This window comes from Garra rufa, chromosome 22, assembly GCF_049309525.1.
Source record: "Garra rufa chromosome 22, GarRuf1.0, whole genome shotgun sequence".
In the NCBI taxonomy this organism is placed as follows: domain Eukaryota; kingdom Metazoa; phylum Chordata; class Actinopteri; order Cypriniformes; family Cyprinidae; genus Garra; species Garra rufa.
In genome coordinates this window covers 12,212,581-12,240,388 of record NC_133382.1, presented here as the reverse complement: position 1 = coordinate 12,240,388, position 27,808 = coordinate 12,212,581, and the positions used below count along the sequence as shown (strand labels likewise).

At 37.7% G+C, this 27,808-nt stretch overlaps 1 protein-coding gene across 1 annotated transcript; it reads left to right on the top strand.

Moving 5' to 3' along the window:
• On the top strand, window positions 1-27,808 carry atoh1c (atonal bHLH transcription factor 1c). Its single transcript, XM_073828858.1, has 2 exons — window positions 1-187; window positions 26,997-27,808. The coding sequence occupies exons 1-2, from the start codon at window positions 1-3 to the stop codon at window positions 27,716-27,718; spliced, it is 909 nt and encodes a 302-aa protein (XP_073684959.1). The 3' UTR covers window positions 27,719-27,808.

Below are 27,808 nucleotides of genomic sequence, written 5' to 3'. Positions count from 1 at the left end.
ATGGAACAAGACTTGATTGATTTCTCTGAAGATATAGACATTCAACTTCCTGTGTACCCTGAGCTGTCTGCCTGTGTGGATTTCCTACCCATTCTCCCTCAGTTACCCCCGTCAAGCAGCCCCACTGCTTCAGCCCTGCCACCGCTGCTTCCTGTCAGCCCCTCAGCTCACCCTCAGCCCACCATCTGTGCGGTGGGTTTGCCACGGGTCCGGCAGTGTCCATCGGCGTCATGGCTGGAGGATCCCTCATCTTCGCCTCAATCCTCAGAGTCCTGGACTCCACCTCTGCCCTCCGACCCTGCGGCTCCACCCCGGCTCTCAGCTCCCTTGTCTCCACTGTCGCTCGTCGGTCCACCAGTACCACAGGCTCAATCATCCCTCCGGCTCCGCCTTGGTCGGTCGGTCATCGTCCCGCCTTCCCCCTTAAGACTCCACTCCTCCGGCTGCGCCTCATCGCTCTCCGCCTCGGGCTCTACCGCCACCTCCCCTTGGAGTCGTCAACCCTTCCTCCACCATGGCTCCTCTCTCCGTCGGCTCCACCATGGATCACCATCATGGCTGTGGTCTGGGTCTCACCTGACTCCTACTGCTCCAGATCCCTCCTGTCTCCTCCTTGGCTCCTCCCTCCGTCATCACCTCCCTAGACTGTTCTATTTCCTCCTTGGCTCCTCCCCCCGTCATCACCTCCCTGGACTGTTCAGTTTCCTCCTTGGCTCCGCCCTCCATCTGATCCACCCAGGAACCCGCTGATAGTCCTCCTCCCGGGACTCTGTCCTCCGCCGAGGCCCCCTCCAGATACTGTGTGTTTAGTTTTTTTCGTTTTGTTGGCGCGAGGACGCGCCTACCGGGAGGGGGTGTAATGTCACGCCCTTGGACTGTTTGTCTTGGTTTTTCCCAGTGTTTCCCCCCTTTGGACTGTCTGTTTGGTTTCTCCCATGCCCATATTTGGTCTTCCTGCTCGTTTGTGTGATCCCTTCCACCTGTTGTTGTATAAGTTTGTTTGATTTCCCTGTTTCTTTGTCCGGCTACAAACGTTAAACCTGTGTTCCTTCGTTGTGCGTGTGTTCTCCTGCGATTCCTGTTTGTTGGTCACTCTACCTGAGGATTTATTAAAGACTTTTTATGTACTCTGTGTCGTGTTGCCCGTTCCTGCATGCTTCGTGACAATAACTGAGCATTTGTAAAAGCTTAACAAGACATAAATAGTCCTCACTTTAGATGAGCTCACAAAAACAGTTAACTGACAACTACTAAATGTTTTATAACTACCTGAATTAATCGTAAATTACAGTAGGAATATGTCTTAATAAAGCATTTATTAACACACTATTACTGTTTTTCTACATAATGTTTAAATCTACATTTAAATAGTTCATTAATTATTTACTTACACTTTCTAATTGATCTTATGAACCACTGATGACAACTAAATAATTGATTTGTAAAAAATGTAATAATTTAAAAATGATCAATTGATCATTAATAAAGCATTTATAGCTGAATTTATAAACTGCTTACTACTGTCTATTAATGTTGAGATGATAATTTATAAATGATGAATTGACTATTTACTAATGCTTAAATAATAGTTCATAGTGTGTAGTTATTATAACTATTGACAATTTTCGTTTTTGAGTTTATAGCCTTTAGCTTTTTTACTTGTAGTGACTTTATTTAGGCTTCAAAATTCATTAAAGCTCACTTGTAAAGATATCATGATGAATGTGTAGAATTCAAAACTTTCACAGTGCTCATTTTCTGCAGAAATCCAAAAGACAGTTGAAAAATCCTATTGGGTTTTTGTCATGGGAAGCAGTGTGATGCTACCGTAACTTCCGGATTGGGCTACAAAAATGCATCATCACTGTGACACTCTATTGAAAAAGGACCATTTAGTACCAATAGTTAGTTAATGCCAAAAGTCTGGTTCTGCAACACTAGATGGCAGATGGTTGTTTTGGAAGTTGAAAAGTATATGTTCAATTCTACACAAAAATAATTGATGCATGAGTGTAAAGAGGAGACAGGAAAAGTTAGACTTCTCTACAATTATCTCGAGGCATAAACTGTAGCTCAATGATTAAAAAGTATCTGCACACATGTCCTCTGGGAAATGGGTGCACAGACTGAAAGCCTGAGCTCCGCTGTGACACTGTGAATAAAAATGCTAATATGCAGTGGAGAGAGATGATGTGACCTTGTATATGAAATGGCTCTTCATTTATTTTACGTCGTCTCCAGAGAGCGATACTGAGCCACTTTCATTTATTGCTGAAGATAAATGCCACTGTACCCTACTCCCAAACATCATCTGAGCAGTTACAGGAATAATGTTGACTCGACGGCCAGCCGGCTTATGTCCCACAACACACCATCACGTTTCCCTGCGCAAGAGCTCTGTAGATACACTCAGACTATTAAATATAAATAAAAACTAGGCAGAATCAGACTTATGTATGGCACAGAGCTTTTGTTGATTTGTGTGACTGACTGGTTTTTGCATGTAGCCTGACAGCCTGGCAGAAACTGAATTCAAGGTCAGTGAATTATATAGACGCTGTGAAAGAAAGCAAAAGATGTGTTTCTGAAATGAAGACGGCTCATATCATCAAAGATCACAGAAAGTAGAAAATAACACCTTTTTACCTTATTTACCCATAAAGTGTGCATTAAACATACACCTAAAGCATAACCAGATAAAAACTAGATAAAATTGAACACACATAGATCACTTCTATTACAAAAGTATTTGCACTGCTAATGCATAATGTCGAGATGTTATGAATGTTTACTTGATGGCAGGGTTGGAAATTAACAAGGGATTATGGCAAAAATAACAACGTATTATGGCTGTTGGGATTAATAAAATTGTCAATGAAATGTGTCAAACTCAGAAAAAAAGATTTCTTTTACGCACTGTTTTGTGCAGCGTTGAGCCTTTTAACTAATCAAAAGTGTTTCTGTTGAACATAGGAATGCATTGGCCAATCAGATGTTGTATGGCATGAAACATTAAAATAAAATACATTCAAAACTCTATAATGTGACATTTTGCAGTTTTATATATATATATATATATATATATATATATAATTTGGCTTGCTGTGTCATTTATGTAAAGTACATTTTTATATTGGTCTAATCGAAATCAAGATTTTGCTTGATGCCAGGATACTTACAGTTTTGGCTTGCCTTACTAACTGGTTATTAGGGGTTTTAATAATTTTGTTTTTGTGATTGATTAATTGATAGTTAAATATGATGCATATTTTAAAAGAAGTTGTCTAGTAAACTAAAAATTACCAAAGAAAATCTACTTTCATATTATAGCTTAGTTTTTCTTTATGATTATATTAAAGGGATAGTTCACCAAATGAAAATTTATTTCATTACCTACTCAACTTCATTTTGTTTTAAACCTGTAAGACCTTTGTTCATCTTCGGAACACAAATTAACATATTTTTGCTTTCTGACCTACATAGACAGCAAAGCAACTAGAACGTTTAAGGCCCAGAAACGTAGTAAGGACATCATTAAAACAATCCATGTGACATCAGTGTTCTAACCTTAATTTTACAAAGCGTTGAGAATACTTTTTGTGTGCAAAGAATGTGGTAGTTGCTCTCTGATTTCATCAATATTATCTTAATTTGTGTTCCAAAGATGAACAAAGGTCTTACAGGTTTGGAAAGACATGAGGATGATTAATTAATGACAAAAATGTTCATTTTGGGGTAACTATCCTTTTACATTTACAAAAGCCAAATATATGTAATAAGAAGAGATGTGAGGAGAGGAGCTTTAGGCTGAGGACATAAAGGACAGATACATAAAGACTATGCCTTTGCTGGAGCAAACCTAAAATCTTGCATGCTAATATGTATTATTGCTTGCTAATAGCTTGTTAATAATTCAGTGGTGTATTTAAAAATATGTATGGTTGAGTGAATTAAATACCATAAAATTAGTTCATGTAAACATACCTACTGATGATAACTTTTAGTCTAGACACTGACTGTAAATATTAAATACTGTTTTGAAGAAGTATCTGTTTGGTATCTGTGTGTGTGCGTGTGCATTTATTTTTCAGTAACATATTGACATCCATGCCTTGATGGTTTAACCTTTATGTAAACTATTATTTTATCCCACTTTCACGTAAAAACATACACTCTTTCATCTTTCCATTGGAAAACACACACTGATCTGCTCCTAATTGCCCTCAGGTAGACATGCTTCAGAAACATTGATTAGAACTGTAAATAATTTATCATCACATCCATAATGACTGTAATGCATGCTTAAAGCAAATCCAGCATATGAATAGCACTGTAACTAAGAACCGGCTCAGTGCAACTCAGCCTTTTCCACTGTCTTGAGCGCGTTCACCCAGCCGGAGCTTGACACGTCAATGTGATCTGCCATAGTAGATATACGCACAGAAGCGATCTGTCACACGTACACGTCACTCATTGTTTATATAGTGCATATTGGCCTCTCAAAATGGTAATTACTTGTGCTTATCCTGATTTTGGCAACCGATTAAAAACTAAAAGATTACGTTTCCATGTGCAAACTCATCTGGGAGTGTTGACTTTTCACCGACTACACGTTTCAGTGGATCAAAGGTAAATAAATCGCTATGTGTCTTAAGAACTTAATGTATCATCACAAGCCACAGGGTTTAATTTGGTTTTATGTTTTTCTTTTTTCTTTTTTTGTCTTAACCATTGAAAGCTATTATATGACTGACAGACTGCAATGGTTTGAGTTAAAAAAAAAATCTTTGTTTGTGTTCTACTGAAGAAACAAATCGGTAACACATCTCGGATGCCCTGGGAGCAAGCAGATAAACATTTTGGGGTGAACTATCCTTTAAGGTTATTATTCCAAATCCATATAACTGTGTGTGTGTGTGTGTGTGTGTGTGTGTGTGTGTGTGTGTGTGTGAGAGAGAGAGAGAGAGAGAGAGAAACATAAGGTGTTTTGAAGAAAGAATATTGACTTGACAAAAGATTAAAATAAAGGCTCCATAGTAGTCCCAGTGTCATTTTAGTATCCTTAAAGGAAAAGTTCACTTCCAGAACAAAAATTTACAGAAAAGTACCTCACCCCCAAGACGTTCATGTCTTTCTTTCTTCAGTCGTAAAGAAATTATGTTTTTTGAGGAAAACAGTTCAGGATTTCTGTCAATAGAGTGGACTTCTATGGTGCCCTCCAGTTTGAACTTCTAAAATGCAGTATAAATGCAGCTTTTAAGGGCTCTAAACAGTCCCAGCCGAGGAAGAAGGGTCTTATCTGGCGAAGTGATTGATTATTTTCTAAAAAACAAAAAAAGACAATTGATATATTTTTAACCTCAAATGCTTGTCTAGTCTAGCTCTGTGTGAACTCTGTGTATTCCAGTTCAAGGCAGTTAGGGTATGTTTCAGTTTTTCTACATACCCTAACTGTCATGAACTGGAATACAAAGAGTTGACACAGAGCCAGACAAGACAAGCATTTTAGGTTAAAAAGTATGTAAATTGTAAATTTTTTAAAGAAAATGACAGATCGTTTCGCTAGATTAGAACCCATTTGCCTCGGCTGGGATCTTTTAGAGCACTTTGAAGCTGCATTTAAACTGCATTTTGGAAGTTCAAACTCGGGGACACCATATAAGTCCACTATATGGAGAAAAATCCTGAAATGTTTTCTTCAAAAACATAATTTCTTGACGACTGAAGAAAGATATAAACATCTTGGATGACAAGGGGGTGAGTACGTTGTCTGTAGTTTTTTGTTCTGGATGTGAACTTCTTTAATATACTAATTCGCTGTTGTTGTTGTTGTTGCTTTTAATTAAATTTGTTATATTTTCAGTGTTAATTTTATTAAAAGTTTCAGTGACTTTCTTATGTGTCATTATTATTATATTGTCTAAGCTTTTGGTTTTCGTTTATTTAGTTTTAGTTATTTTAGTACTTCAACAACTAAACGAAAATGAGATATTATGCCCTGCCAGCTAGCTGAAATAAAATATTTTTTGTGTTTTATTTCAGATAATGTTGTGTATTTATTTATTTATTTATTTATTTCAAGTCACGAAATGGTTCTTTTATAGTTTCACTTTAAGTTAACAACAATAGCCTTGAGTAGCCCATATAACTTGTCTTCCATATTTCAAGACAAACGAGTTTGGCTGGTTAGCTTTTAGTCATAATTACACCATCCAAAAAGCATCTTTCTCTCTTAAAGACAATTAATGTGAGTCCATTGCTTGGAGTATTAAACATCCGGACAATAAAAAGCCAGAAGTAGATGTTGATACAGTCAACAAACAAGCCAGCTTCTTATTCAGACCTCTTATTATTAAAATGGAAAGAAAATACTTAATTCACTCTTTGGAAAACTTTCAAAGTTAACACTATTGCACCAGTGTTTCTAATACGATGGCTGAGGCTTAAAAAGCAAGTAATACACAGCTAATTTTTGAAACAGACAAATCTTGAATGCCTTGACTGGATTAGTACTTTGTACTTTTATAATGCCTTTTTGAGTCAGTCAGACAGTCATTATTAGCTTTTATTGTATGGAAAATAGCCATATGTGAACTATTCCTTCAAAAAATGATTGATATTAAACGTTTATCTAATTATCATGCTGGCTGTCTTCGTCTAGCTCTCATACATATATAATACATTACACAATCACAAGAAAAATGATTTCAACAGCAGATATTCCTTTCTAAACTGGCCTTGATTTTTCTATGTGAATGTGAGAATCAAAGAAAGCCTAAAACCAGACAGATTTCTTTATGCTTTTCAATCCCTAACATATCAAAGCCTCGCAGTTATTACTAGCTATTCTGTGCAAAATTGAAAGGTATCTAATTATACCGAGGACACAATCACAGTCATATCAGAGCAAATAACTACCTCAGTGACAATCAAACATCATATTTTGACTCTCCTTGGAGATTCTTTTGAAGTCTCTTTAACAAATCCTTCATGTTATTCTCTTTCTGGATATCATCAGCGCATCTGCGTCAATCACATATCTATGATACTTCACGCATAGTTATCATGGAAAATTACAGTCTTTGTGAAAACCTATTAATATATAATATCATATTTGATTTGATCCACTATAAACACATATAATGCATTTTATACTGGCGTCTCAGTGTAATACAGATTGCTAGAGGAGATGAAATAGCCTGAAACAGACAGTCATAGTGATGAAATACAGTAAAGACAATTCATAAACGCAATTTCTTTCATAAGCACAGCTCTACATCAGTGATAGTTGTGTGTTTGTGAATTTTATAGCGCTGGCTGTCTGCAGGTGCTTTGTTTGAAGTGCCCTTAAAAAGAATGGAATATCATGAGGCCTGAACTTATTACTTGCTCTCTACAAGACATTTAGAAGCTCAAATAAAGTGAAGTGTCATTTCAAACAGTCTCCCAGTACCTTTTAAAAAGACACAACAGAGTTTATTCAAAACTGTTTTCAGAGTCTAAAAGGTTGCCAAGAACATGCCCAGGTCAAAATCAAATAACATGTATGTACTTTAATGTTTTCAGATACATATTTTTTTCCTGAAATATTGTTGAAGGGGTCCTATTATGCTCTTTTACAAAGTCTTTATTTTGTTTTGGGGTGCACTAATCCTTGGTGGTTCGATAACGCATTATTTTTCACATAATTTACATTATTACAATAGCTTTCTCCCCAGACTGGGACAAATGGCTTGATTAGTTCTGGGTTTGATGAAGGTCCGCCTTCCAAAAAACTAAATGTGTTGTGATTGGTTAGCAGTCCCACTGTGTTGCGATTGGCGAACAGCTTAGATGGCGTTTAAGTCCTGCCACGCCCCTTCCCAAAGCAGCAGCAGTTCTGTGTACAACTGTGCAAACTAGATTAAAGTGATTCTTATGTTTTAAATCTGGATATTTTTCTAACAAAAACACATCGGGTCACTAAAAGAGGCTTTTATGTAGGAAAAGTAATAGATTATTATTATGATATAATGCCAAGAGTGCACCTCAAAAATCTACTTCATAACGGGAGTTCTGACCTTTGTCACAAACAGACTTCCCTTGTTGCCTTTTTCCCATAATGCTTTAGAAATCATAAAAAACTTATATATCAGTTGAAAACTTAAAACCTCAAAATTCATCCTCTGAAAACCATTTTAAATTCAGACATTGCGTTAACATGAAAAATGTACATCAAAATCATATTACAAAATGTTTTCGTTCATGAATTTTAAAAATATTTATTTTATAAAATATTTAAGTTTGAATTCTTCATTTTCATGTGTATGTTCAAAAATGGGAGTGACAGTTAAGGGGTTAAAGGAGAAGTTCACTTCCAGAACAAAAATGTATAGACAATTTACTCACCCCCTTGTCATCCAAGATGTTCATATCTTTCTTTTTTCAGTCAGTCGTAAAGAAATTATGTTTTTTGCGGTAAACATTTCAGGATTTCGGTCCATATAGTGGACTTCTATGGTGCCCCCGTGTTTGAACTTCCAAAATGCAGTTTAAATGCAGCTTCAAAGGGCTCTAAACAATCCCAGACGAGGAAGAAGGGTCCTATCAAGCAAAACTATAGTTTTTTTTTTTTTTAATTGGCAATTTATATACTTTTTTAACGTAAAATGCTTGTTTTGTCTAGCTTTGTGTCAAATCTGTGTATTCTGGTTCATGACCGTTAGGGTAGGTGGAAAAAATCACCCTACATCTCTGTTTTACCTTTTTTGTAAAGGCCGTTTCGACCCTCTATACCGCACACGTTAACACCGCGGCTCCAGCACGGCTACCGGAGCAGTTTGCGGACACTTTAGTCAATGCTCGCATTTATATGAGCTGCCCTACGTCTCGCTGAAGCATCCCAGAAGCGGCTGTCCATGCTACATCGCTAAAGTTAGGTGAATCCCCCACCTCGTCACTCCCCACCTGCCAAAAATTTTAATTTCTGTAGGCGGGATTTATTTGAATGATATTCTAACATCAGAGTATCCAGAAAACAAATGCTGTAGTCCAAAGGAACCATTTGCTGTAGCTCTTGAAAAAGGGATTTTTTTAAAAACTAAATACCTCTCTTTGGAGTGGACTTTGAGATTTGTAACTTTGTACATGTTTTTTTATTCCCAAACATACACACCACACACTGGCTAAAATTCAAAAAGTGAAAAAGTATAATAGGACCCCTTTAGGCCCAATCCCAATTCTATTTTCTACCCCTTCGCCTACCCCTCGCCCCTTCCCCTTGTCCCTTGAAACAAAGTGTAAAGGGGAAGGGCTAAAATATTTCCCCTAAGAAATGGGACACCACTACAACACTGTTATACGTCATCATAGGTTGTCGCTAGTTCCTAATGTTACGTCAGAGGACATGCGCAGATGTTTATCACTCATTCCAAGATGTCAAAATGTTGTCATGTTTCAAAAAGTACAAATGTACGGTGTACGCACCGTTCATTCACATGTGGCCGTAAGCAAAACAAACAACGCATTATCACATGCGCGGCAAATTGCTAATCAGTGTAGTGGTGCCTGGAGAAGTACGCTTCATTTGTGAATTTCGTTTTCAACTTTCTATTTGAATGCGTTCGTTTTCTGGATCCTTGGACTAAAATGTTTACAGGGGTTCACTGGTTAAAGAAATTTCTGATCATAAAAATCAGCTTCTTTTTATTTTTTTTATTATTATGTACTGATTTAAATTACTGGTGCGGTAGACGTATCGGGCGCAGGTGCATTAGGCGCAATCATCAAATACATTTCAAAGCAAGCCGGCTCCACGGTCCTGACTGCATCATCACTGCCTTTATTGGTGTTTTTAGCGAATATTTACATTTATTCACATGACTGGATGTGGTGGACTGCCATGATTTTGGCGAATGCAGGACACTACTGAATAATGCGCATCAGAGGGGATTTAAAAAGTGGAAGTGTGTATACACCGTATACCTGCGTACACCATCCACTACACCACCGTTGCAAATTGCCGTGCCACTGGTCTTTCATGTTTCTAACATGCAGTCAAGTGTATATGACATAAAAATATATTTTGTAATATCGTGCAATCAGTGTTATCTGCTAGCAAACTTTAGCGATTTTTTTGCAAACGTTTATTTACAAAACAACACCATAAACACAAACACAAGATTGAAGGTAATTGTCATCAAAATCCTTATTAAAGGCAAAAATTACTTATATTTACGAGTCTGCTTGCTCGAGTGAGCAGCCATGTTGGAAATTTCTCTTAGCCCTTCGTTTGAAGTGAGGTCCTGAAAAATCTTTGTTTGGAGGGCTATCTGGCCCTTCCCCTTACCCCTACCCCTCCAACCAAAAGAGAAATGAGACACCTCTACCCCTTCACGTGAACGCGCCAAACGGAGGGGTAGGGCTAAGTGTAGGGGTAAGGGGTAGAATTGGGATTGAGCCTTAATCTTCATCACTCAAAATTTGAAGGAATATTAGCAGTAGGCATACCACTGTTCTACAAACATGTTTGACAAAAATTTAATTTAATTTCAACAAAAACCTTCATTTTGTGGAAAACACAGTGCTCAAAATTAAAGAACAGTAGCCAATGTAGCACAAAAGAAGATTACAACAAACATTTTGGAGGGTTACAGCTGTAACAGTGTGTAGAGGCCCTTGCTTTGAATGACTTGCTTTTGAACGAAACTTTGGCCGCAGGACATCACTAGTTCAGACTGTGCTTGTGTGATCTTGGCCCACTCTTCTTCCACTCTCTTTCATAGTTTGGTAACTGTAGTGGGTTTTTTAGCCAGAACTTTGTCACCAAGGATTTTCCAGAGATTTTCGTTTATATATCAGGATTCTGGCCAACCAATTTCATTATTTCAATGTTCTTAGCTTCAAGGTACTGCTCTACATGTTTTGCAGTGGGGCATTGTCTTGCATGAAAATTGCAGCCTGATAGGGAGATGCTTGCAGAAAAGGAACTGCATGTTGCTGAATGAGGTAGTAACAGGCCCAACTCCTTCTGCAGAAAATATCCCCCCAAACCATGACACTTCCTCCTCCACCTTTCATTGACTTCTTTACGCACTTTCCTCAGTTTGATGTTGAACAAAATGTTTCCCATCAGACACAAGTAAATTAAACATGCTCTCATCACTAAAGTAAACTTTGGACCAGTTCTCCTCTCTCCACACAACATGCTCCTCAGTAAAGATAAACCTAGCCTAGATTTTTTTTTTTTTTTTTTTGCAGATGAGAGGCTTGCCCTGTTATATTTGACAAAAAAAACAGCATATGATAGATATGTTTTGAAGCATGGCTGCTGGTTTGAGCTGGTCCTTAGCTGGTCATGAGCTGGTTTAAACTGGTCCCTAGCTGGTCATGTGCTGGTCCTAAGCAACTAGCTCCTGCTCAGGCCCAGCTAGGGCCAGCACGTGGCCAGCTTAAACCAGCTCATGACCAGCTAAGGATTAGTTTAAACCAGCTCACACCAGCAGCCATGCTTCAAAACATACCTTACCAGCACATGCTGGTTTTTTCAACAGGATGGTCACTGCAGACCGACTTCTCTTAAACATGCCGGTACGAAATTCGTACCTTGTTCAGCACTAAACTGGCAAGCAATTCCAGCTGCAGTGTTGAACTAATTCTATTTTGAGAGTCACTTCATTATCCTGTCTTCTTGTGCATTTATCTTACATGGACGACCAGCCTTTTGACTTGAATGAATTAGTGTCATTGTAAACTTGTAATATTCAAGAAATCAGAGATTTGGAATGACCAACTTAGCTTGCAGTGGCTGAATGAGTCATCCCTTTAAAATTTATCTAGACACCTCCTGTTGAAGGTTTCAGTCAGCTTAGAGCGGCCTACCATTGTGCAACTGTAACCCCTCACACTCCGTCACGGGAGGCGGACGCACTAACAAGGAGGCTAAAGGCTGCAACCTCTAGCATCTGTCGCTAGTGCGCCTCTTGAGATCGGGGAGTGAGGTTTACCTGCACAGCACCTACTAGCTGGCCTCCGTTACACAATATCAGTGAAAATTGATAAAGCCCTCACATGCTCTTGAACTTGTAATTACAACTTGTAAACTTGGAATGTTCTGAGAGTTACAACTTTGACCAGTGACAGTTATACCACGTGACTGCCGCCAGCAGGGTTGGGGCCATTCATGAATTGAATTGAGAATGAATGATAAATTCCAATTCACTACCTGGAATGGAATTGGAATTGCATGCAGCTGACAGGAAATGGAATTGGAATTGAATTGGAATGTCGGGAAAGACAATTGAAATCAAATAAATTCCACTAAATTCCACTTGAGTTGCTAAATAAAATAATTTGACTTGATTTGCTTAATAGTTTATAGTACATTAAACAATGTAAATCACATAAACAACAAACATATAAAAGAAATACAAAGTACTGTTTAGTATGTTAAGCATGATCATTTCACATGCCAAATTTCAGGAAATGATGATAATTCAATGCAATAAAAGTGAATGAAATACATGAATGAACATGACTCATTTTTTTGTGGGTTGAGACATGTATTATGTGGTAATCATATATTAAATGTACAGTACATCCAGAAACGTATCACCACTGGTGATGCTCTGATTGATCGGCCACCGATCATGATCAGCCAATATTGGCTTAAAATAGCTTGATCGGCGAACCCCAAAAGCGCCGATCAAAAAAGCAGATCACTTGACGTAAATTACTCGCGCGACTTTTTTCACACATGCATGCACGGCGCACAGGTAAACAACAGCAGAGCGGAGCTTACCAGTGGCAACATGAGTACTAAATTCCTTATTCGTTTTGTAAGGGTAGTCTTGTTATTGGGCATGTGACTAAGTTGTGCGTGTACAGAGCGCTGACTGTAGTTCTGCCGGAGACGTTCAAGTTTACTTTCGGTTTCATTCTCTGCTCTCTTCAGTGAATGGTAAATGTGCGTGCTTGAATGTAAATGAATGTATCTTTCTATACCCATCATATTGCAATAATGTTACCGCTGTATGTCTGATTGTTGTCATCAGTCCATGTTGTAGTTCAGTTCATATAGAATGAGGTGTCGTGTAATTCCCGTGCGTATATTTTGCGCCATTTTATCGCATCGCAATTCTAATTAACGCATATAGATGTTACTGAGGTGAATGTTTATGTTTCCTATATACAGACGGATTCTGATATATCGTATTTAATTCAGTCTAAACCACATTTTACTACCTTTATCCTAATGACTGTGCAATGCTGGATAATATAATCCTTACATCATCTTAAAAAGCAGCTACAAATAACAAGCAAAGAACATTTACATTATCAAACAACTTCATCACTAACTAGTTTTGTTTAGTCTAGTGTGAGGTGCACTTTAAAAAACACTAACTATGTGTTATCTCTAACTATGGTCGATACACGATACTATCGTCTATGTCTACAACCCTAATTTGGTGGTTCTTCAAGATCTTGACTGTAGCCTATTTCTACAGTTTTTTTTGTTAATTTAGAGTTAGTTTAATTTCGACGAATGGTGCAAACTCTGCTAGATTATAGATAAAAGATTCCCATTCCCCTGCCATTCTGTGATCGGCGATCGGCAGATCATGATCTTGGTGATCGGTAATCGGTGATCGGCCCCAAAAATGCTGATCGGAGCATCTCTAATCACCACTGTCATGCAATTATTAATTCATAATGTACAGTTCTCATTTTTATTTACTTGCATTTGATCAACTCTATTTCATACATTACTTGGTATTTGTAAAACATCATAAATAAAGTTCAAATGTATGTCTCTAAATGCAATCACAAATAAATGCTCAGAAACAACAATAAACAGAATTCAGTGGAATTTCACTGAATTGAATTCCACTTCCTGTAATTCCAATTCAATTCCACCTCTGTTTCCTGTAATTGTTGTTGAATTCCAATTCCAATTCCATTTCCTTCTTTGAATTAGAATTGTTGAGTTCATTCCTGAATTGACCCCAACCCTGGCCGCCAGGTTCATTTTGGAGCTACTTAGGTGCTACCTCTGAGTCTGACAAAATATTTTTTTTTATATCAACTAAGCATTCTGTTAGTTTTGCAAATTGGTATGTTTCGCCAGGCCGTGAGGAATTATAGAGCTGCGTATCATCAGCATAACAGTGAAGGCTAACACCATGTTTCCTGATATCATCTCTCAGGGGTAACATATAAAGCGTAAAAAGTAATGGCCCTAGTACTGAGTCTTGAGGTACTCCATACTGTACTTGTGATTGATATGATACCGCGTCATTCTCTGCTACGAATTGATGCTGGTCAGATAAGTACGAATCGAACCATGCCAATGCACTTCCACTAATGCCAACATAATTTTCAAGTCTATTTAAAAGAATATTGTGGTCAACAGTATCAAACACAGAACTAAGATCAAGTAGCACTAATAGAGAGACGCAACCATGATCGGATGACAGGAGAATGTCGTTACAAACCCATATGACCTGCTCTTTAAAATTGTAATAAATGCTTTATACATGCTTTGTTAACACATTAAAATAAGTGTACTTATTTAAAGCATGACAAAACAATGATTTAAAATGTGCTTAGAAGTAAAGCTTTTACAAAATACCCTTTTATTAAAAAAAAAAAAATACTTAAGCGTGTTAAGAAGCATAGTTATGAAAGTGTACTCTCTTTAGTTTTTTTAAAGATATTTTTAAGATTTGCAGTATACTACAAGCGCACATTGAATGCAATTAAGTGCACTTCTTTTTTCACAAGGCTTTTTTGTGTTGCTTTTAATGAATGTTGAATTTCCATAATAAAAAGTTTAATTTGAAATACAGTGAAATATAGCATACACAGGTATGCATACAAATATAGCATACACAGACCACCCTGATGTTGCCCTATGGCCTAAAAAATCCACAAAGAAAATGTATTTTCTTCTTTTTTAGAAAATCACCATGTGCTGCTAATGTTTTAAACAAATATGAATATGAAAATGTTTTAAAGAAGCCAGAAATAATTACACTAGTGTTTATGTGTTAGACTGTCACATCCCTCTCTGAAACATTGTTGTGTCTCCAATCTCCTTTACCAACATTTTCAGTACATAAGAATATGTTGGTGTCACTGCCACTGTGCTTAGCTAGCATTCAGCATCAAGGAGAAAAGGACAGAAAACAGCACAAACCATGGTTTTCATTTGAGACATCACATCTTCTAATATCCATAGTATAAATATTGATTTCAAGAGTTCTTTGCTAAACCTAAAGTTACAGGGAATCATTGAAAACTTTAACAAATTCTTAAAGTAAATGTAAATTGATGAAAGACAGCTCACAGAGGAAAGGACTTTTAAGATGGTGCTGTCAGTAAACGGTTACCTGATAATCTGTTTGGGGAGTAAAAGAGTAAGCTGTGAAATATAAGAGTTGTATCAACATATATCATGCTGAGACAAGAGACACGCACTGAACGGAACGCAATTATCTTTCCCAGAAGATGAGGATGACAGTACTAGGGTAACTTTGAAAAATGAAAGAGCAAAGGATGGAGGAAAACAGCTCCTTCTAACGATCAGCCAGACACGAGTAAAGGTCATGTGTGAATGTGGCCCGGTGGGGAAAAAAACACAGCTGACCTTTGCCACCTCAGTTGAAGAGCTGTTGAGATGGTATTTGGCATGTCAGTGGAGTGTGCATTTCCATCCAGACACGCATCCACTCAACTATTCACTTCAAAACACTGATTTGCACTCTGTTCTCACAGAAAACTGGCTTCCACAGGTTTCACCAAACCCTCATGCTGAGCACACACACAAACACACACACCAGTGATCAGGCAAATCGATGGCTGGTAATTGGGCCGCATGGAGCTCTGGACACACACGCATGGAGTGCCCAGCAGTGTGAAATGAAACAAATGAGGGGTCAGTGGAGAAGCAGATGACCCTTAGAGTGCAGAGGTCAGGGGTCAGTGCTTCTGGCATGTCCCACCTCTCTCTCATCCGCCCACTTTTTAGTAACACTCCAAATTTTGCTGTTGGTACAATTCCCAAGATGTCCAGATGTTTAGTGCAGGGACAAATGTTTGTTGCACAAAATCATCAAAGACCGAAAGAGAGGGAGGTGGCTCAGGAAGGAAAGAAACAAGCGTGAATAATTGTGGGAAGACAAGTGGCATTAACAGCCATGACGATTGTGTTAAGTGGGGCTATTAAAATGCAAGACAAATAAGAGACAAGCAACCCAGCCTCATTGAAAAAAATACTCTTCACTACAATTTCAAAGAGAAAGTGGTGCTAAAAGCATTTTCAGTTTTATATGAAATGGGTAAACGTTTGAATGTTTTATCAAGTTGGTTGTTGTACGTATCAAAAAAGGTGTTAACAAAAGCAAACTTGAGAAAAAAATGCATTTGCTGTAGCAGCAATGCCATTTTAGCTTGTCTTTGAAGATTTGTGTTTCACATACTAACATATGTGACCCTGGACCACAAAACCAGTCCAAAACCAAAACCATAAGGGTCGAATTTTTGAAATTGAGATTTATACATCAACTGAAAGCTGCTGAATATATACGCTTTCCATTGATGTATTGTTAGGTAGGACTAGGATTTGGCTGAGATACAACTATAAGAAAGTCTGGAAGGGTGCAAAAAAATCTAAATATTGAGAAAATTGCCTTTAAAGTTGTCCAAATGAAATTCTTAGCTCTATATTACTAATACAAATTTAGTATTGATATATTTCCAGTAGGAATTTTACAAAATATCTTCGTGGAACATGATCTTTACTTAATACCCTAATGATTTTTGGAATAAAAGAAAATCTATCATTTGACCCATGCTATGTATTTTTAGCTATTGCTACAAATATACCCGTGCAACTTGAGACAGGTTTTGTGGTCCAGGGGCACATATATTTGATACACGGCTCAATGGACTACTTTATTCTGATTGGTCAATTGCAGACATACGTTCAAATATTTTTGTATTGTGATGTTAAACTGTATAAAGTGGTCAACATTTGAAGTGGATTAAAAAGTGAATCAAAGTTGTTCCAAGACAAGAATGGGTATTGTTTTAGTTTTAGGACAACTTTGATGAAAGGGTGTTGATCCACTTCAAATGTTGACTACTGTACTGTTGTCTACATGGCAATAGTTTATTCTGTATTTCTTTTATATTTCTCTATATTTATGCAATATCACACAAGCAAATTAACACATAGCCGTGGTGTTTTATTCCTAGATGCATAAATGTTTTTGAACAAATCTGTTGAGAAAATGATTCAGTCACTCATAAAAAACACCGCCTACTGGTGAAACAATGAATCCCTCAGAAAAGACAAGTGAAAATGAAACATCCTTACTAATAATTTACAGACTGATGATCATACTGTAAAGTAAAGCCAAAACATTTATGACTTCATTATCGCCCCCTGATGGATGGCTGCAGAAGGGAAGGGTGGCGTGAGATTAAATAAGTTTTACTTATGTGGTCCTTAAGATAAAGGGGAAAAAAGGCAGTAATTTCAGGATGTTTCATTTAATTTTAAATAATCAAAATGTATCGATGACACAAGGTTCTAAAAAGCCAAAAATACACTGTATGGGTCAGAATTGTATTTTTTTTTCTTTTATGCCAAAACTCATTAGGATATTAAGTAAAGATCATGCTCCATGAATATATTTTGCACATTTTCTACCGTAAAAATATCAAACCCTAATTTTTGATTAGTAATATGCTTTGCTAAGAACTTCATTTGGACAACTTTAAAGGTGATTTTCTCAGTATTTAGATTTTTTTGCACTCTCCGATTCAATAGTTTCAAATAGTTGTATCTCAGTCAAATATTGTCCTATCCTAACAAACCATAAACCAATGGAAAACTTAATTCAGCTTTCAGATGATGTATAGATCTCAAAAAATGAACTCGTATGACTGGTTTTGTGGTCCAGGGTCACATTTAGTCTAAAACTACAGTAACATCATGTTTCCAAAGCACAGACAACACTTCGGTACTTCCGATTTCTCATAACATTGGGACAATAGACTTGTCAGTCAATAAATGGGAAAATAAAGTAATCGGCGTTACTTATTTGAAAAAGTAACTCAGAAATTTTCTTGTAAATTAAAAAGTAATGTGTTACTTTACTAGTTACTTGAAAAAGTAATCAGATTACTTACTATCGTGTTACTTGTAATGTGTTACCCCCAACACTGCTGTTTTGTTCACAGAATTGTGAGGGGAAAAGTCTAAATTATGCATAACTCAAAATTCACAAATAACCACGAGTCAGAAAATAGGTAAACAGATATGTTGTGCTCTCCATGATTGAAGGTTTGTTCTTAAACTGAGATCAAGCTCTTTACCTGACTTCCTACCTGACTTCCTTCTGAAGTTATGGTATGAACTTCATGTCATGTCATGTGAACTTCAGGCTGTTTTCCCTGCTTCCTGTTTGCCTTTCCTTGCTGCAGAGTGGTCTGTGTTTGTTGCTCCCTGCAGCTTCGGTTTTCTGTTGGATTCTCTATCTTATTGTTAATTCTGCCGTTTTAAATTGATAGATATAGCTTAACTTGATTTCTGATCTTATCCATCAAACTAATCTGACTAATTTGATCGTTCGCCTTATTTTATAATCACGAGTGCAGCACGTTAGCATTCCATTAGCCAGTTAACTTTCTACTGGCACTCCATTCACGCTTTTAACTCTTGTTTACTATCTTTAGCATTACGTTAGCCAGTTAGCTTGTTATCTGCGTTCCATTCACGTTTTTTCTCTCGTGTTTAATATCGTTAGTACTCCTTTAGCCAGTTCCGTTCCGTTTTTTCAGGAATTCGAACAACAACAGTTGGTAAGTTGGAAACATTCCACAATCACGGTGAGTAATGGCTTCTTCTCCTACAATTGTTGTCTGCACTGCTTGCCACATGTATAGCTTATCTATCTCTGTCAGCAGTGAGCCTTATACATGTGATAAATGCAGGAATATAGTCAGGCTGACAGAGAAGATTTCAGAACTAGAATCACGCATCCAAACTTTAATAGAGGATAGTAAGAATGTGAGGGCCTTAGATACGGTTTTGGATGCGACTAGCTCAGAAAGCCCTGTACATTGTTCGGTTCCGGTAACAACGCCCGTGCAGCAGGGCAACTGGGTGACTGTGAGACGGCATAGTCGCGGGTCAAAACACCGCTCTTCCGTTCCGATCAGAACATCAAACAGGTTCTCCCCACTCAGTGAATCACCCACTGAGAAACCTGAGGAAAGTGCTCTAGTAATTGGCGATTCTATTGTACGGAACGTGAAAATAGAGACTCCAGCCACCATAGTCCAGTGTTTACCGGGAGCCAGAGCGCCTGACATCTTGGCAAATTTAAAAGTGCTGGCTAATGCTAAACGTAAATTCAGTAAGATTGTTATTCACGTCGGCACTAATGATGTTCGACTTCGCCAGTCGGAGATTACTAAAAATAATGTTAAAGAGGTGTGTGAACTTGCAAGTACGATGTCAGACACTGTAATATGCTCTGGTCCCCTCCCTGCTTACCGTGGTGACGAGATACACAGTAGACTGTGGTCACTCAATGGCTGGATGTCAAAGTGGTGCCCACGAAATAACATAGGTTTCATAGACAATTGGACGAGTTTCTGGGGCAGACCCGACCTGTTGAAAAGAGATGGTCTTCATCCCTCTGGATGTGGAGCATCTCTCCTATCTAGAAATATGGCACATAGTCTTAGCGTTTGCACTTGACTAACTGGGGCCCAGGTCAGGAAGCAGACAGACTGGCTAAACCGACCGTCTGCTAGCCGCCTCACGTCACAGAAATCAGTTAATTCTCAGCACATAGAGACCCTTTCACCTAGATATCACACTATAGAGACTGTGTCTGTTCCCCGAGCAAGAAAATACAAAAAACGCCTGAATCAAATCAAGACTAACAATTTAATTGATGTTCAACAAATAAAAAATATATATAATATAGAGAAGCAATTGATAAAGCTTGGCTTATTGAATATCAGGTCCCTTTCTACGAAAGCACTTTTTGTAAATGATATGATCACTGATCATAAGCTAGATGTGCTCTGTTTGACAGAAACCTGGCTAAAACCAGACGATTACATTATTTTAAACGAGTCCACCCCCCAAGATTACTGTTATAAACATGAACCACGTCTAAAAGGTAAAGGGGGAGGTGTTTCTACTATTTATAGCAATATTCTCAATGTCTCTCAGAGAAAGGGCTTCAAATATAACTTGTTTGAAGTAATGGTGCTTCATATAGCATTATCCAGAGAAACAAGTGCTAATGATAAATCCGCCGTGACGTTTGTACTAGCTACAGTTTACAGGCCACCAGGGCACCATACAGACTTTATTAAAGAATTTGCTGATTTTCTATCCGAGTTAGTGTTGGCCGCAGATAAAGTCTTAATAGTGGGTGATTTTAACATCCATGTTGATAATGAAAAAGACGCATTAGGAACAGCATTTATAGATATTTTGAACTCTATTGGGGTTAGACAACACGTGTCAGATCCTACTCATTGCCGAAATCATACTCTAGATTTAATACTGTCACATGGAATTGATGTTAATGGTGTTGAAATTCTGCAGCAAAGCGATGATATCTCAGATCATTATCTAGTCTCTTGTATACTCCAGATAGCTAAAACTGTAAATTCAACTCCTTGCTACAAGTACGGTAGAACCATCACTTCTACTACAAAAGACTGCTTTGTAAGTAGTCTTCCTGACTTATCTGAATTCCTCAGCATATCCAATAGCTCAGAAAAACTTGATGATGCAATAGAAACTATGGAATCACTCTTTTCTAGCACTTTAGATACAGTTGCTCCAGTGCGCTTAAAAAAGATTAAGAAAAACAGTGTAACACCGTGGTATAACGATCACACTCGCGCCCTAAAGAGAAAAGCACGAAAAATGGAACGCAGCTGGAGGAAAACAAAACTAGAGGTTTTTCGTACTGCTTGGCGTGAATGCAACTTATCTTATAGAAAAGCATTAAAAACTGCCGGATCGGATTACTTTTCGTAACCCTAGGTATTTGTTCAATACTGTGGTTAAATTAACGAAAAATATAGCAGAAACAGGTGCAGACATTTCCCAACAGCACAGCAGTAATGACTTTATGAAGTACTTTACCTCCAAGATAGACACTATTAGAGATAAAATTGTAACCATACAGCCGCCCGCTACAGTATCGCATCAGATAATGCGTTGTAGATCTCCTGAGGAACAATTCCACTCATTCTCTATTATAGGAGAGGAAGAATTGTATAAAATTGTTAAATCATCTAAACCTACAACATGCATGTTAGACCCTATTCCATCTAAGCTACTAAAGGAGGTACTTCCAGAAGTCATAGATCCTCTTCTGAATGTTATTAATTCGTCACTATCATTAGGATATGTTCCCAAAACCTTCAAACTGGCTGTTATTAAGCCACTCATTAAAAAACCACAACTTGACCCCAATGAACTAATTAACTACAGACCAATTTCGAATCTCCCTTTTCTGTCAAAGATACTAGAAAAGGTAGTATCCTCACAATTATGCTCCTTCTTAGAGAAAAATGGTATCTGTGAGGATTTCCAGTCAGGTTTTAGACCATATCATAATACTGAGACTGCTCTAATTAGAGTAACAAATGACCTGCTCTTGTCAACCGATCGTGGTTGCATCTCTCTATTAGTGCTACTGGATCTTAGTGCTGCGTTTGATACTATTGACCACAACATTCTTTTAAATAGACTTGAAAATTATGTAGGCACTAATGGTAGTGCACTGGCTTGGTTCGAATCGTACTTATCAGACCGTCATCAGTTTGTGGCAATAAATGAAGAGGTATCATTTAAATCACAAGTGCAGTATGGAGTACCTCAAGGCTCAGTACTAGGGCCATTACTTTTTACGCTTTACATGTTACCCTTGGGAGATATCATCAGGAAACATGGTGTTAGCTTTCATTGTTACGCTGATGATACTCAGCTCTATATTTCTTCGCAGCCCGGCAAAACATATCAATTCGAAAAACTAACAGAATGCATAGCTGATATTAAAAACTGGATGGCAAGTAACTTCTTACTGTTAAATTCTGAAAAAAACAGAGGTGTTAATTATTGGACCTAAAACCTCCACAAGTAATAACCTAAAACACAGTGTACTACTAGATGGCTGTTCTGTAAATTCGTCGTCATCAGTTAGGAACCTAGGCGTCCTATTCGATAGCAATCTCTCCTTTGAAAGCCACAGTTCTAGCATTTGCAAAACAGCATTTTTCCATCTTAAAAATATATCGAAATTACGACCTATGCTGTCAATGTCAAATGCTGAAACATTAATTCATGCGTTCATGACCTCAAGGGTAGATTATTGTAATGCTTTATTGGGTGGTTGTTCTGCACGCTTAATAAACAAACTCCAGCTGGTCCAAAATGCAGCAGCTAGAGTTCTTACTAGAACTAGAAAGTATGAGCATATTAGCCCGGTTCTGTCAGCACTGCATTGGCTCCCTATAAAATATCGTATAGATTTTAAAATCTTGCTAATTACTTATAAAGCCCTCAATGGTTTAGCTCCTCAGTACTTGAGCGAGCTTCTATCGCATTATAGTCCCTCACGTCCGCTGCGTTCTCAAAATTCTGGCAATTTGATAATACCTAGAATATCAAAATCAACTGCCAGCGGCAGATCATTTTCTTATCTAGCGCCTAAACTCTGGAACAATCTACCAAACACTGTTCGGGAGGCAGACACACTGTCAGTTTAAATCTAGATTAAAGACACATCTCTTTAACCTGGCTTACATATAAAACATTAACACATTCCTATAATTCAAATCCGTTAAAGGATTGTTAGGCTGCATTAATTAGGTCAGCCGGAACCGAAAACACCTCAAATTACATCTGATGCACTCGTTGCATCGTAAAAAGAATGGCATCAACGCTAATATTAGTCTGTTTCATTCTTATTCCGAGGTCACCGTAGCCACCAGACCCAGCCTGTATCCGGATCAGATGGTCACCGCAGTCCCCCGGATCCAGTCCGCACCCAGCTTAGATCATGGATCACCACCTGGAGATGACTTCAATAGCCATAGATGTCAACCAGATAAGCTCCAGAGACCGATCATCAATGAAGACCTCGCCAACCTAGATAGCCATCGGTACTACACCACAGGAACCTGATGAGTTCTCTACAATTGGACATTGGTACAAACTGCTGGTTTCGTCTGGCCAGAGGAGAACTGGTCCCCCGACTGAGCCTGGTTTCTCCCAAGGTTTTTTTCTCCATTTCTGTCACCTGTGGAGTTTTGGTTCCTTGCCGCTGTCGCCTCTGGCTTGCTTAGTTGGGGACACTTTCCAGCGATATCGTATACTATTTGAACTGAACTGACGATGATATCACTGAATTCATTGATGAACTGCCTTTAACTGAAAATTGATTATCTTCAATAATGCGTTACTTACATACTATTGTTCTGTTTAAATACTGTGCAGTTGCTTTGACACAATCTGTATTGTTACAAGCGCTATATAAATAAAGGTGACTTGACTTGACTTGACTAGACATCATCTTCATTTCATTTTCTTTTCATTTTCAGGTATGAAGAGAGTTTACTTGCTGCTGGAAAATAAATGCGAAGTGCCTAGAGAGAAAACATAAAATTGTCATATTTTTCAGTCTTTCTGCAGTGGAGACATTTGCATGCTAATTCAATGCAACTTATATATGCTTCTGTCAAACAATAATAAAAAAAAAAACATGGGAATGTTTGGCAAAAAAAAAAAAAGAACAAGCACATGCTAGCTTGCAAACCTTTATTAAATAATAACTGTTATCTTACCTTTTCTACATTAGAAAACCTTGTTGATCCAAACAGTGTGCCAGCAACAACAGTGTGCGGGATGACTTTTATTCTTCTGCACTGCACTGCTAAAACAAAAAAACGGCAAGACAGGATATTTTTTGGCGTAAATATCCAGCGCATGTCACGGTGTATGCTAAGATTTAATGAATTGTGACAAGTGTCACTTTGCTGCAATATGGGCAGCTCAGGGTTTTGGCTCGTGCGCCCTGCAAAATGTGGCTTCATTGGCACCATGTGAAAAGAAGCTGCTACCATCGATTCATCCTGTGTCACTAATCCCCTCAATGAAAATTTGGTTTCATTCGGGCCGGTTTCGCTCTGACAGGCGTGAATCCACCCCAATTTACCCTCTACGTGGGGTTTCCCTGAATGCACCCACCCCACGCTGGTTTGATCTCAGCCCGCGTCCTCGCCTCAATGAGGCGCTTCATTAGCTTTAATATGTGAAGTGTGCCAAGACCTACCCAGCCACAACACGGCCAGGGAATGAATAACCCCCTCCGTGAGCGAACTGAATCTTCTTTTGTTGCTCTTGAATATTGCAGTACGTTGAGTGTGTGGGGCTTCTGCGCTGGCGGTGTGTGTTCTGTGCGTAATTGGATTAGACTGAGTGCTGCGGATGTCGCCTGTCAATTAGACCTTTATGAACTGCACTTTATTGCCTGAGAATATTTCATGTACAATGAGCAGATTATATGAACAGACTGAGTAAAAGGCTTTAAATTAAACCGCTATCACACATGCATTATTGCAAAAGTCATTATAAACAATACCCAAGTTTATTTATTGGGACTAGCTGAAGAAATAACACAATTAAATAATTTATTTGTTTGGAGCTGATTGTTAATATATGTTGCTAGTATCATTGCTACAGCAATTGCAGTTGTGCTTATAAAAGTCTTGAATGAATTACATATCAGATATTAAAGTAAGTTGTTTTTATGTTTTGGTTACATTTACTTTTTTTTTTTTTACTTTATTGGAATGGTGTGAAACTTGGTAAAGTGTTTGGCACTTGCTACATGGAAAAAAAAAAGAAGAAAAAAGTAAAAAAAATTAAAAATCCTGGATATTTTCCTCTGCTCAAAATGTTTTTTTTTTTTTTTTTTTTATATCAACTTCAGATTTAGAACACAGCTTGTTTAGGTTCATGGCTTTGATGCAGTTTTACAGTGAAACAGAAAATGTGTTTCATATAAAAAAAAGTATTTGTGCATTTTTCCGTAATAATAAACTTCTATAACCTTTCTAAAAGTTTTGGAAATATTGGTGGAATATTAGAAATATTTTATATTACATACTAAATATTTCTAGTGGATATAATTTTCTCCGTGCACAAACTAAATCTTTCTTACTTTTTTGTGATCTTAACTTTAAATTTGAAACAGCTTGTTTAGATTAATGGCTTCAATGCAGTTTTACAGTGAAACAGAGAATGTGTTTCATATAAAAAAAAAAAAGTATTTGTGCATTTTCTGTAATAATAAACTTAAACTTCTATAACTTTTCTAAACGTTTTGGAAATATTGGTGGAATATTAGAAATATTTTATATTACATACTAAATATTTCTAGTCGATATATTGTTCTCTGTGTTCAAACTAAATCTTTCTTTTTTGTGATATCAATTTCAAATTTGGAACACAGCTTGTTTAGATTCATGGCTTCGATGCAGTTTTACAGTGAAACAGAGAATGTAATTCATATAAAATAAAATAAAAATTTTTTGTGCATTTTTCTGTAACAATAAACTTAAACTTTTATAACTTTTCAAAAAAAGTTTTAGAAATATTGGTGGAATATTAGAAATATTTTATATTACATACTAAATATTTCTAGTGGATATATTTTTCTCTGTGCTTTCATCTTTTTGTGATATCAACTTCAATATCAAAATTCAAAATGTAATGTGTACCCTATATTTCTTCATATATATTTTTAAGCAGTGGCAGAAAGGCATTACACCAATCTATAAAATTTAATATACAGTTGAGGTCAAAAAGATACCCCTTTCAGAATCTGCAAAATGTTAATTATTTTACCAAAATAAGAGGGATCATGCAAAATACATGTTAGTGCTCACATAAAAGACATTTACAAATAGTCCACAAGGGAAAATAATAGTTGAATTTATAAAAATGACTCCGTTCAAAAGTTTACATCCCCTTGATTATTAATACTGTGTTCTTACCTGAATTAACAGCCGGGGGTGAAAACTTTTGAACAGAATGGAGATGTGTAAATTTGTTATTTATATTTATTTTTCCTTTAGCACTGCCCTTCAGAGACTACAAAAGATAGTTACATGTTTTCCAGAAGACAAAATAAGTTAAATTTACCCCGATTTCCAAATTGTAAAAGTTTTCACCCCCAGCTCTTAATGCACGTTTTTTCCTTCTGGAGCATCAGTGAGCATTTGAACCTTCTGTAATAGTTGCACATGAGTCCCTCAGTTGTCCTCAGTGTGAAAAGATGGATCTCAAAATCATATAGTCATTGCTGGAGAGGTTCAAATGCACAAAAATACTGGAAAAACCAAAGAATTTGTGGGACTTGAAGGACTATTAACAACTATTACTAAACAAAAAATGTCAGAACACAGTATTAAGAATCAAGAGGACGTAAAGTTTTGAACGGGGTCATTTTTATAAACTTGTGGACTATATGCAAACATCTTTTATGTAAAATCTCTTATTCAGTTTAGTACTAATAAAAACAACTTGCATTTTGTATGATCCCTCTTATTTTGGCAAAATAGTTTATTATATTAATTTTTATTATTTTTTAAGTTGGACTGAACGGTGTAAAAAAAAAAAAGCAGCCAAGTGTCATGCTATTTAATAGTTTTGAAGGCTGTACTACTTCCCTAAAAAGTGGAAAATATGCATAAAATGAGGTGTGCAGTGCACGACAAATACATTTGTTTATTGATATTTGTGTAGTTGTTAAGCAGTGTCAGGAAGACAGCAGTAATCTGTGTTTACCTCCGAGTGTCAGGAGGCCCGTCAGTGATCACTCACACGCATCTAATCCACTTTTGATGAACTGGGTTAATAGACTCCCTGTGGTCATTATCAAAGAGACTCATTTCTATTCATTTCTCAGCGCACACGACCCTCACACACCCGCCCCTCATTACGTGTGGCCTCTCCCCAATAAATACAGCTCTTCTGTTCTCCGGAGGGTCAGTTCATCCTCAAGCGTTCAGCATGCCCCGTCCAGACAGCTCTTACGCGCAGTTTATCTGGAGAGAGGCAGACAGAGCCCGCTCGGACCCACGTCCCGGAGCCGCAGCAGGCTGGAGGGAGGAGAGAATGCAGGGCAGGGTAAGCTGCGACCCATGCGCTCTCGTCCAAATCAGACTCTCCGGACTCACATATCCTGACGAAGACCAGAGCGCCATCGCCCGAGCTCGGAGACGCCGCAGACTGGCCGCCAACGCCCGTGAGAGGAGGAGAATGCTGGGGTTGAACGTGGCCTTTGACCGCCTGAGGAGCGTCATTCCTAATGTGGAGAGCGACAGGAAGCTTTCCAAGTCTGAGACGCTTCAGATGGCACAGATCTACATCAGTACTCTGAGCGAGCTGCTGGAGGAAAGAGACTGCGACCCGGAACTCAGTTGCCCGATGCTGGCGACAGGCGTGCAGGATCAGATCGTAAAGGGTTCAATGCCAACCGAAGACACCAAACCAGAGGAGAAAACCATTCCAACCTGTAGGATAAGAACATATGCTGGGAATTTCGGACGTCCAAATTGTTGTGATCCCAAAACACCTGAACTCTTAGTGGATTCTCATTATATGGAAAGGAGCAATGGAGCAAAATGACACTGATATTGCATTCTCAGCTTTGTATTAAACTTCCCTTTTTTAATAAATTCTGAATTAATTTTTGGAGATTTTGTTGAAACATATAAA

Excerpts from the sequence above, each read along its gene's own strand:
- atoh1c (XM_073828858.1), top strand. The coding sequence starts at position 1 with ATGGAACAAGACTTGATTGATTTCTCTGAAGATATAGACATTCAACTT. Across the intron at positions 188-26,996 it reads TCACCCTCAGCCCACCATCT|CGCACACGACCCTCACACAC; the intron begins GTGCGGTGGGTT and ends TTCATTTCTCAG.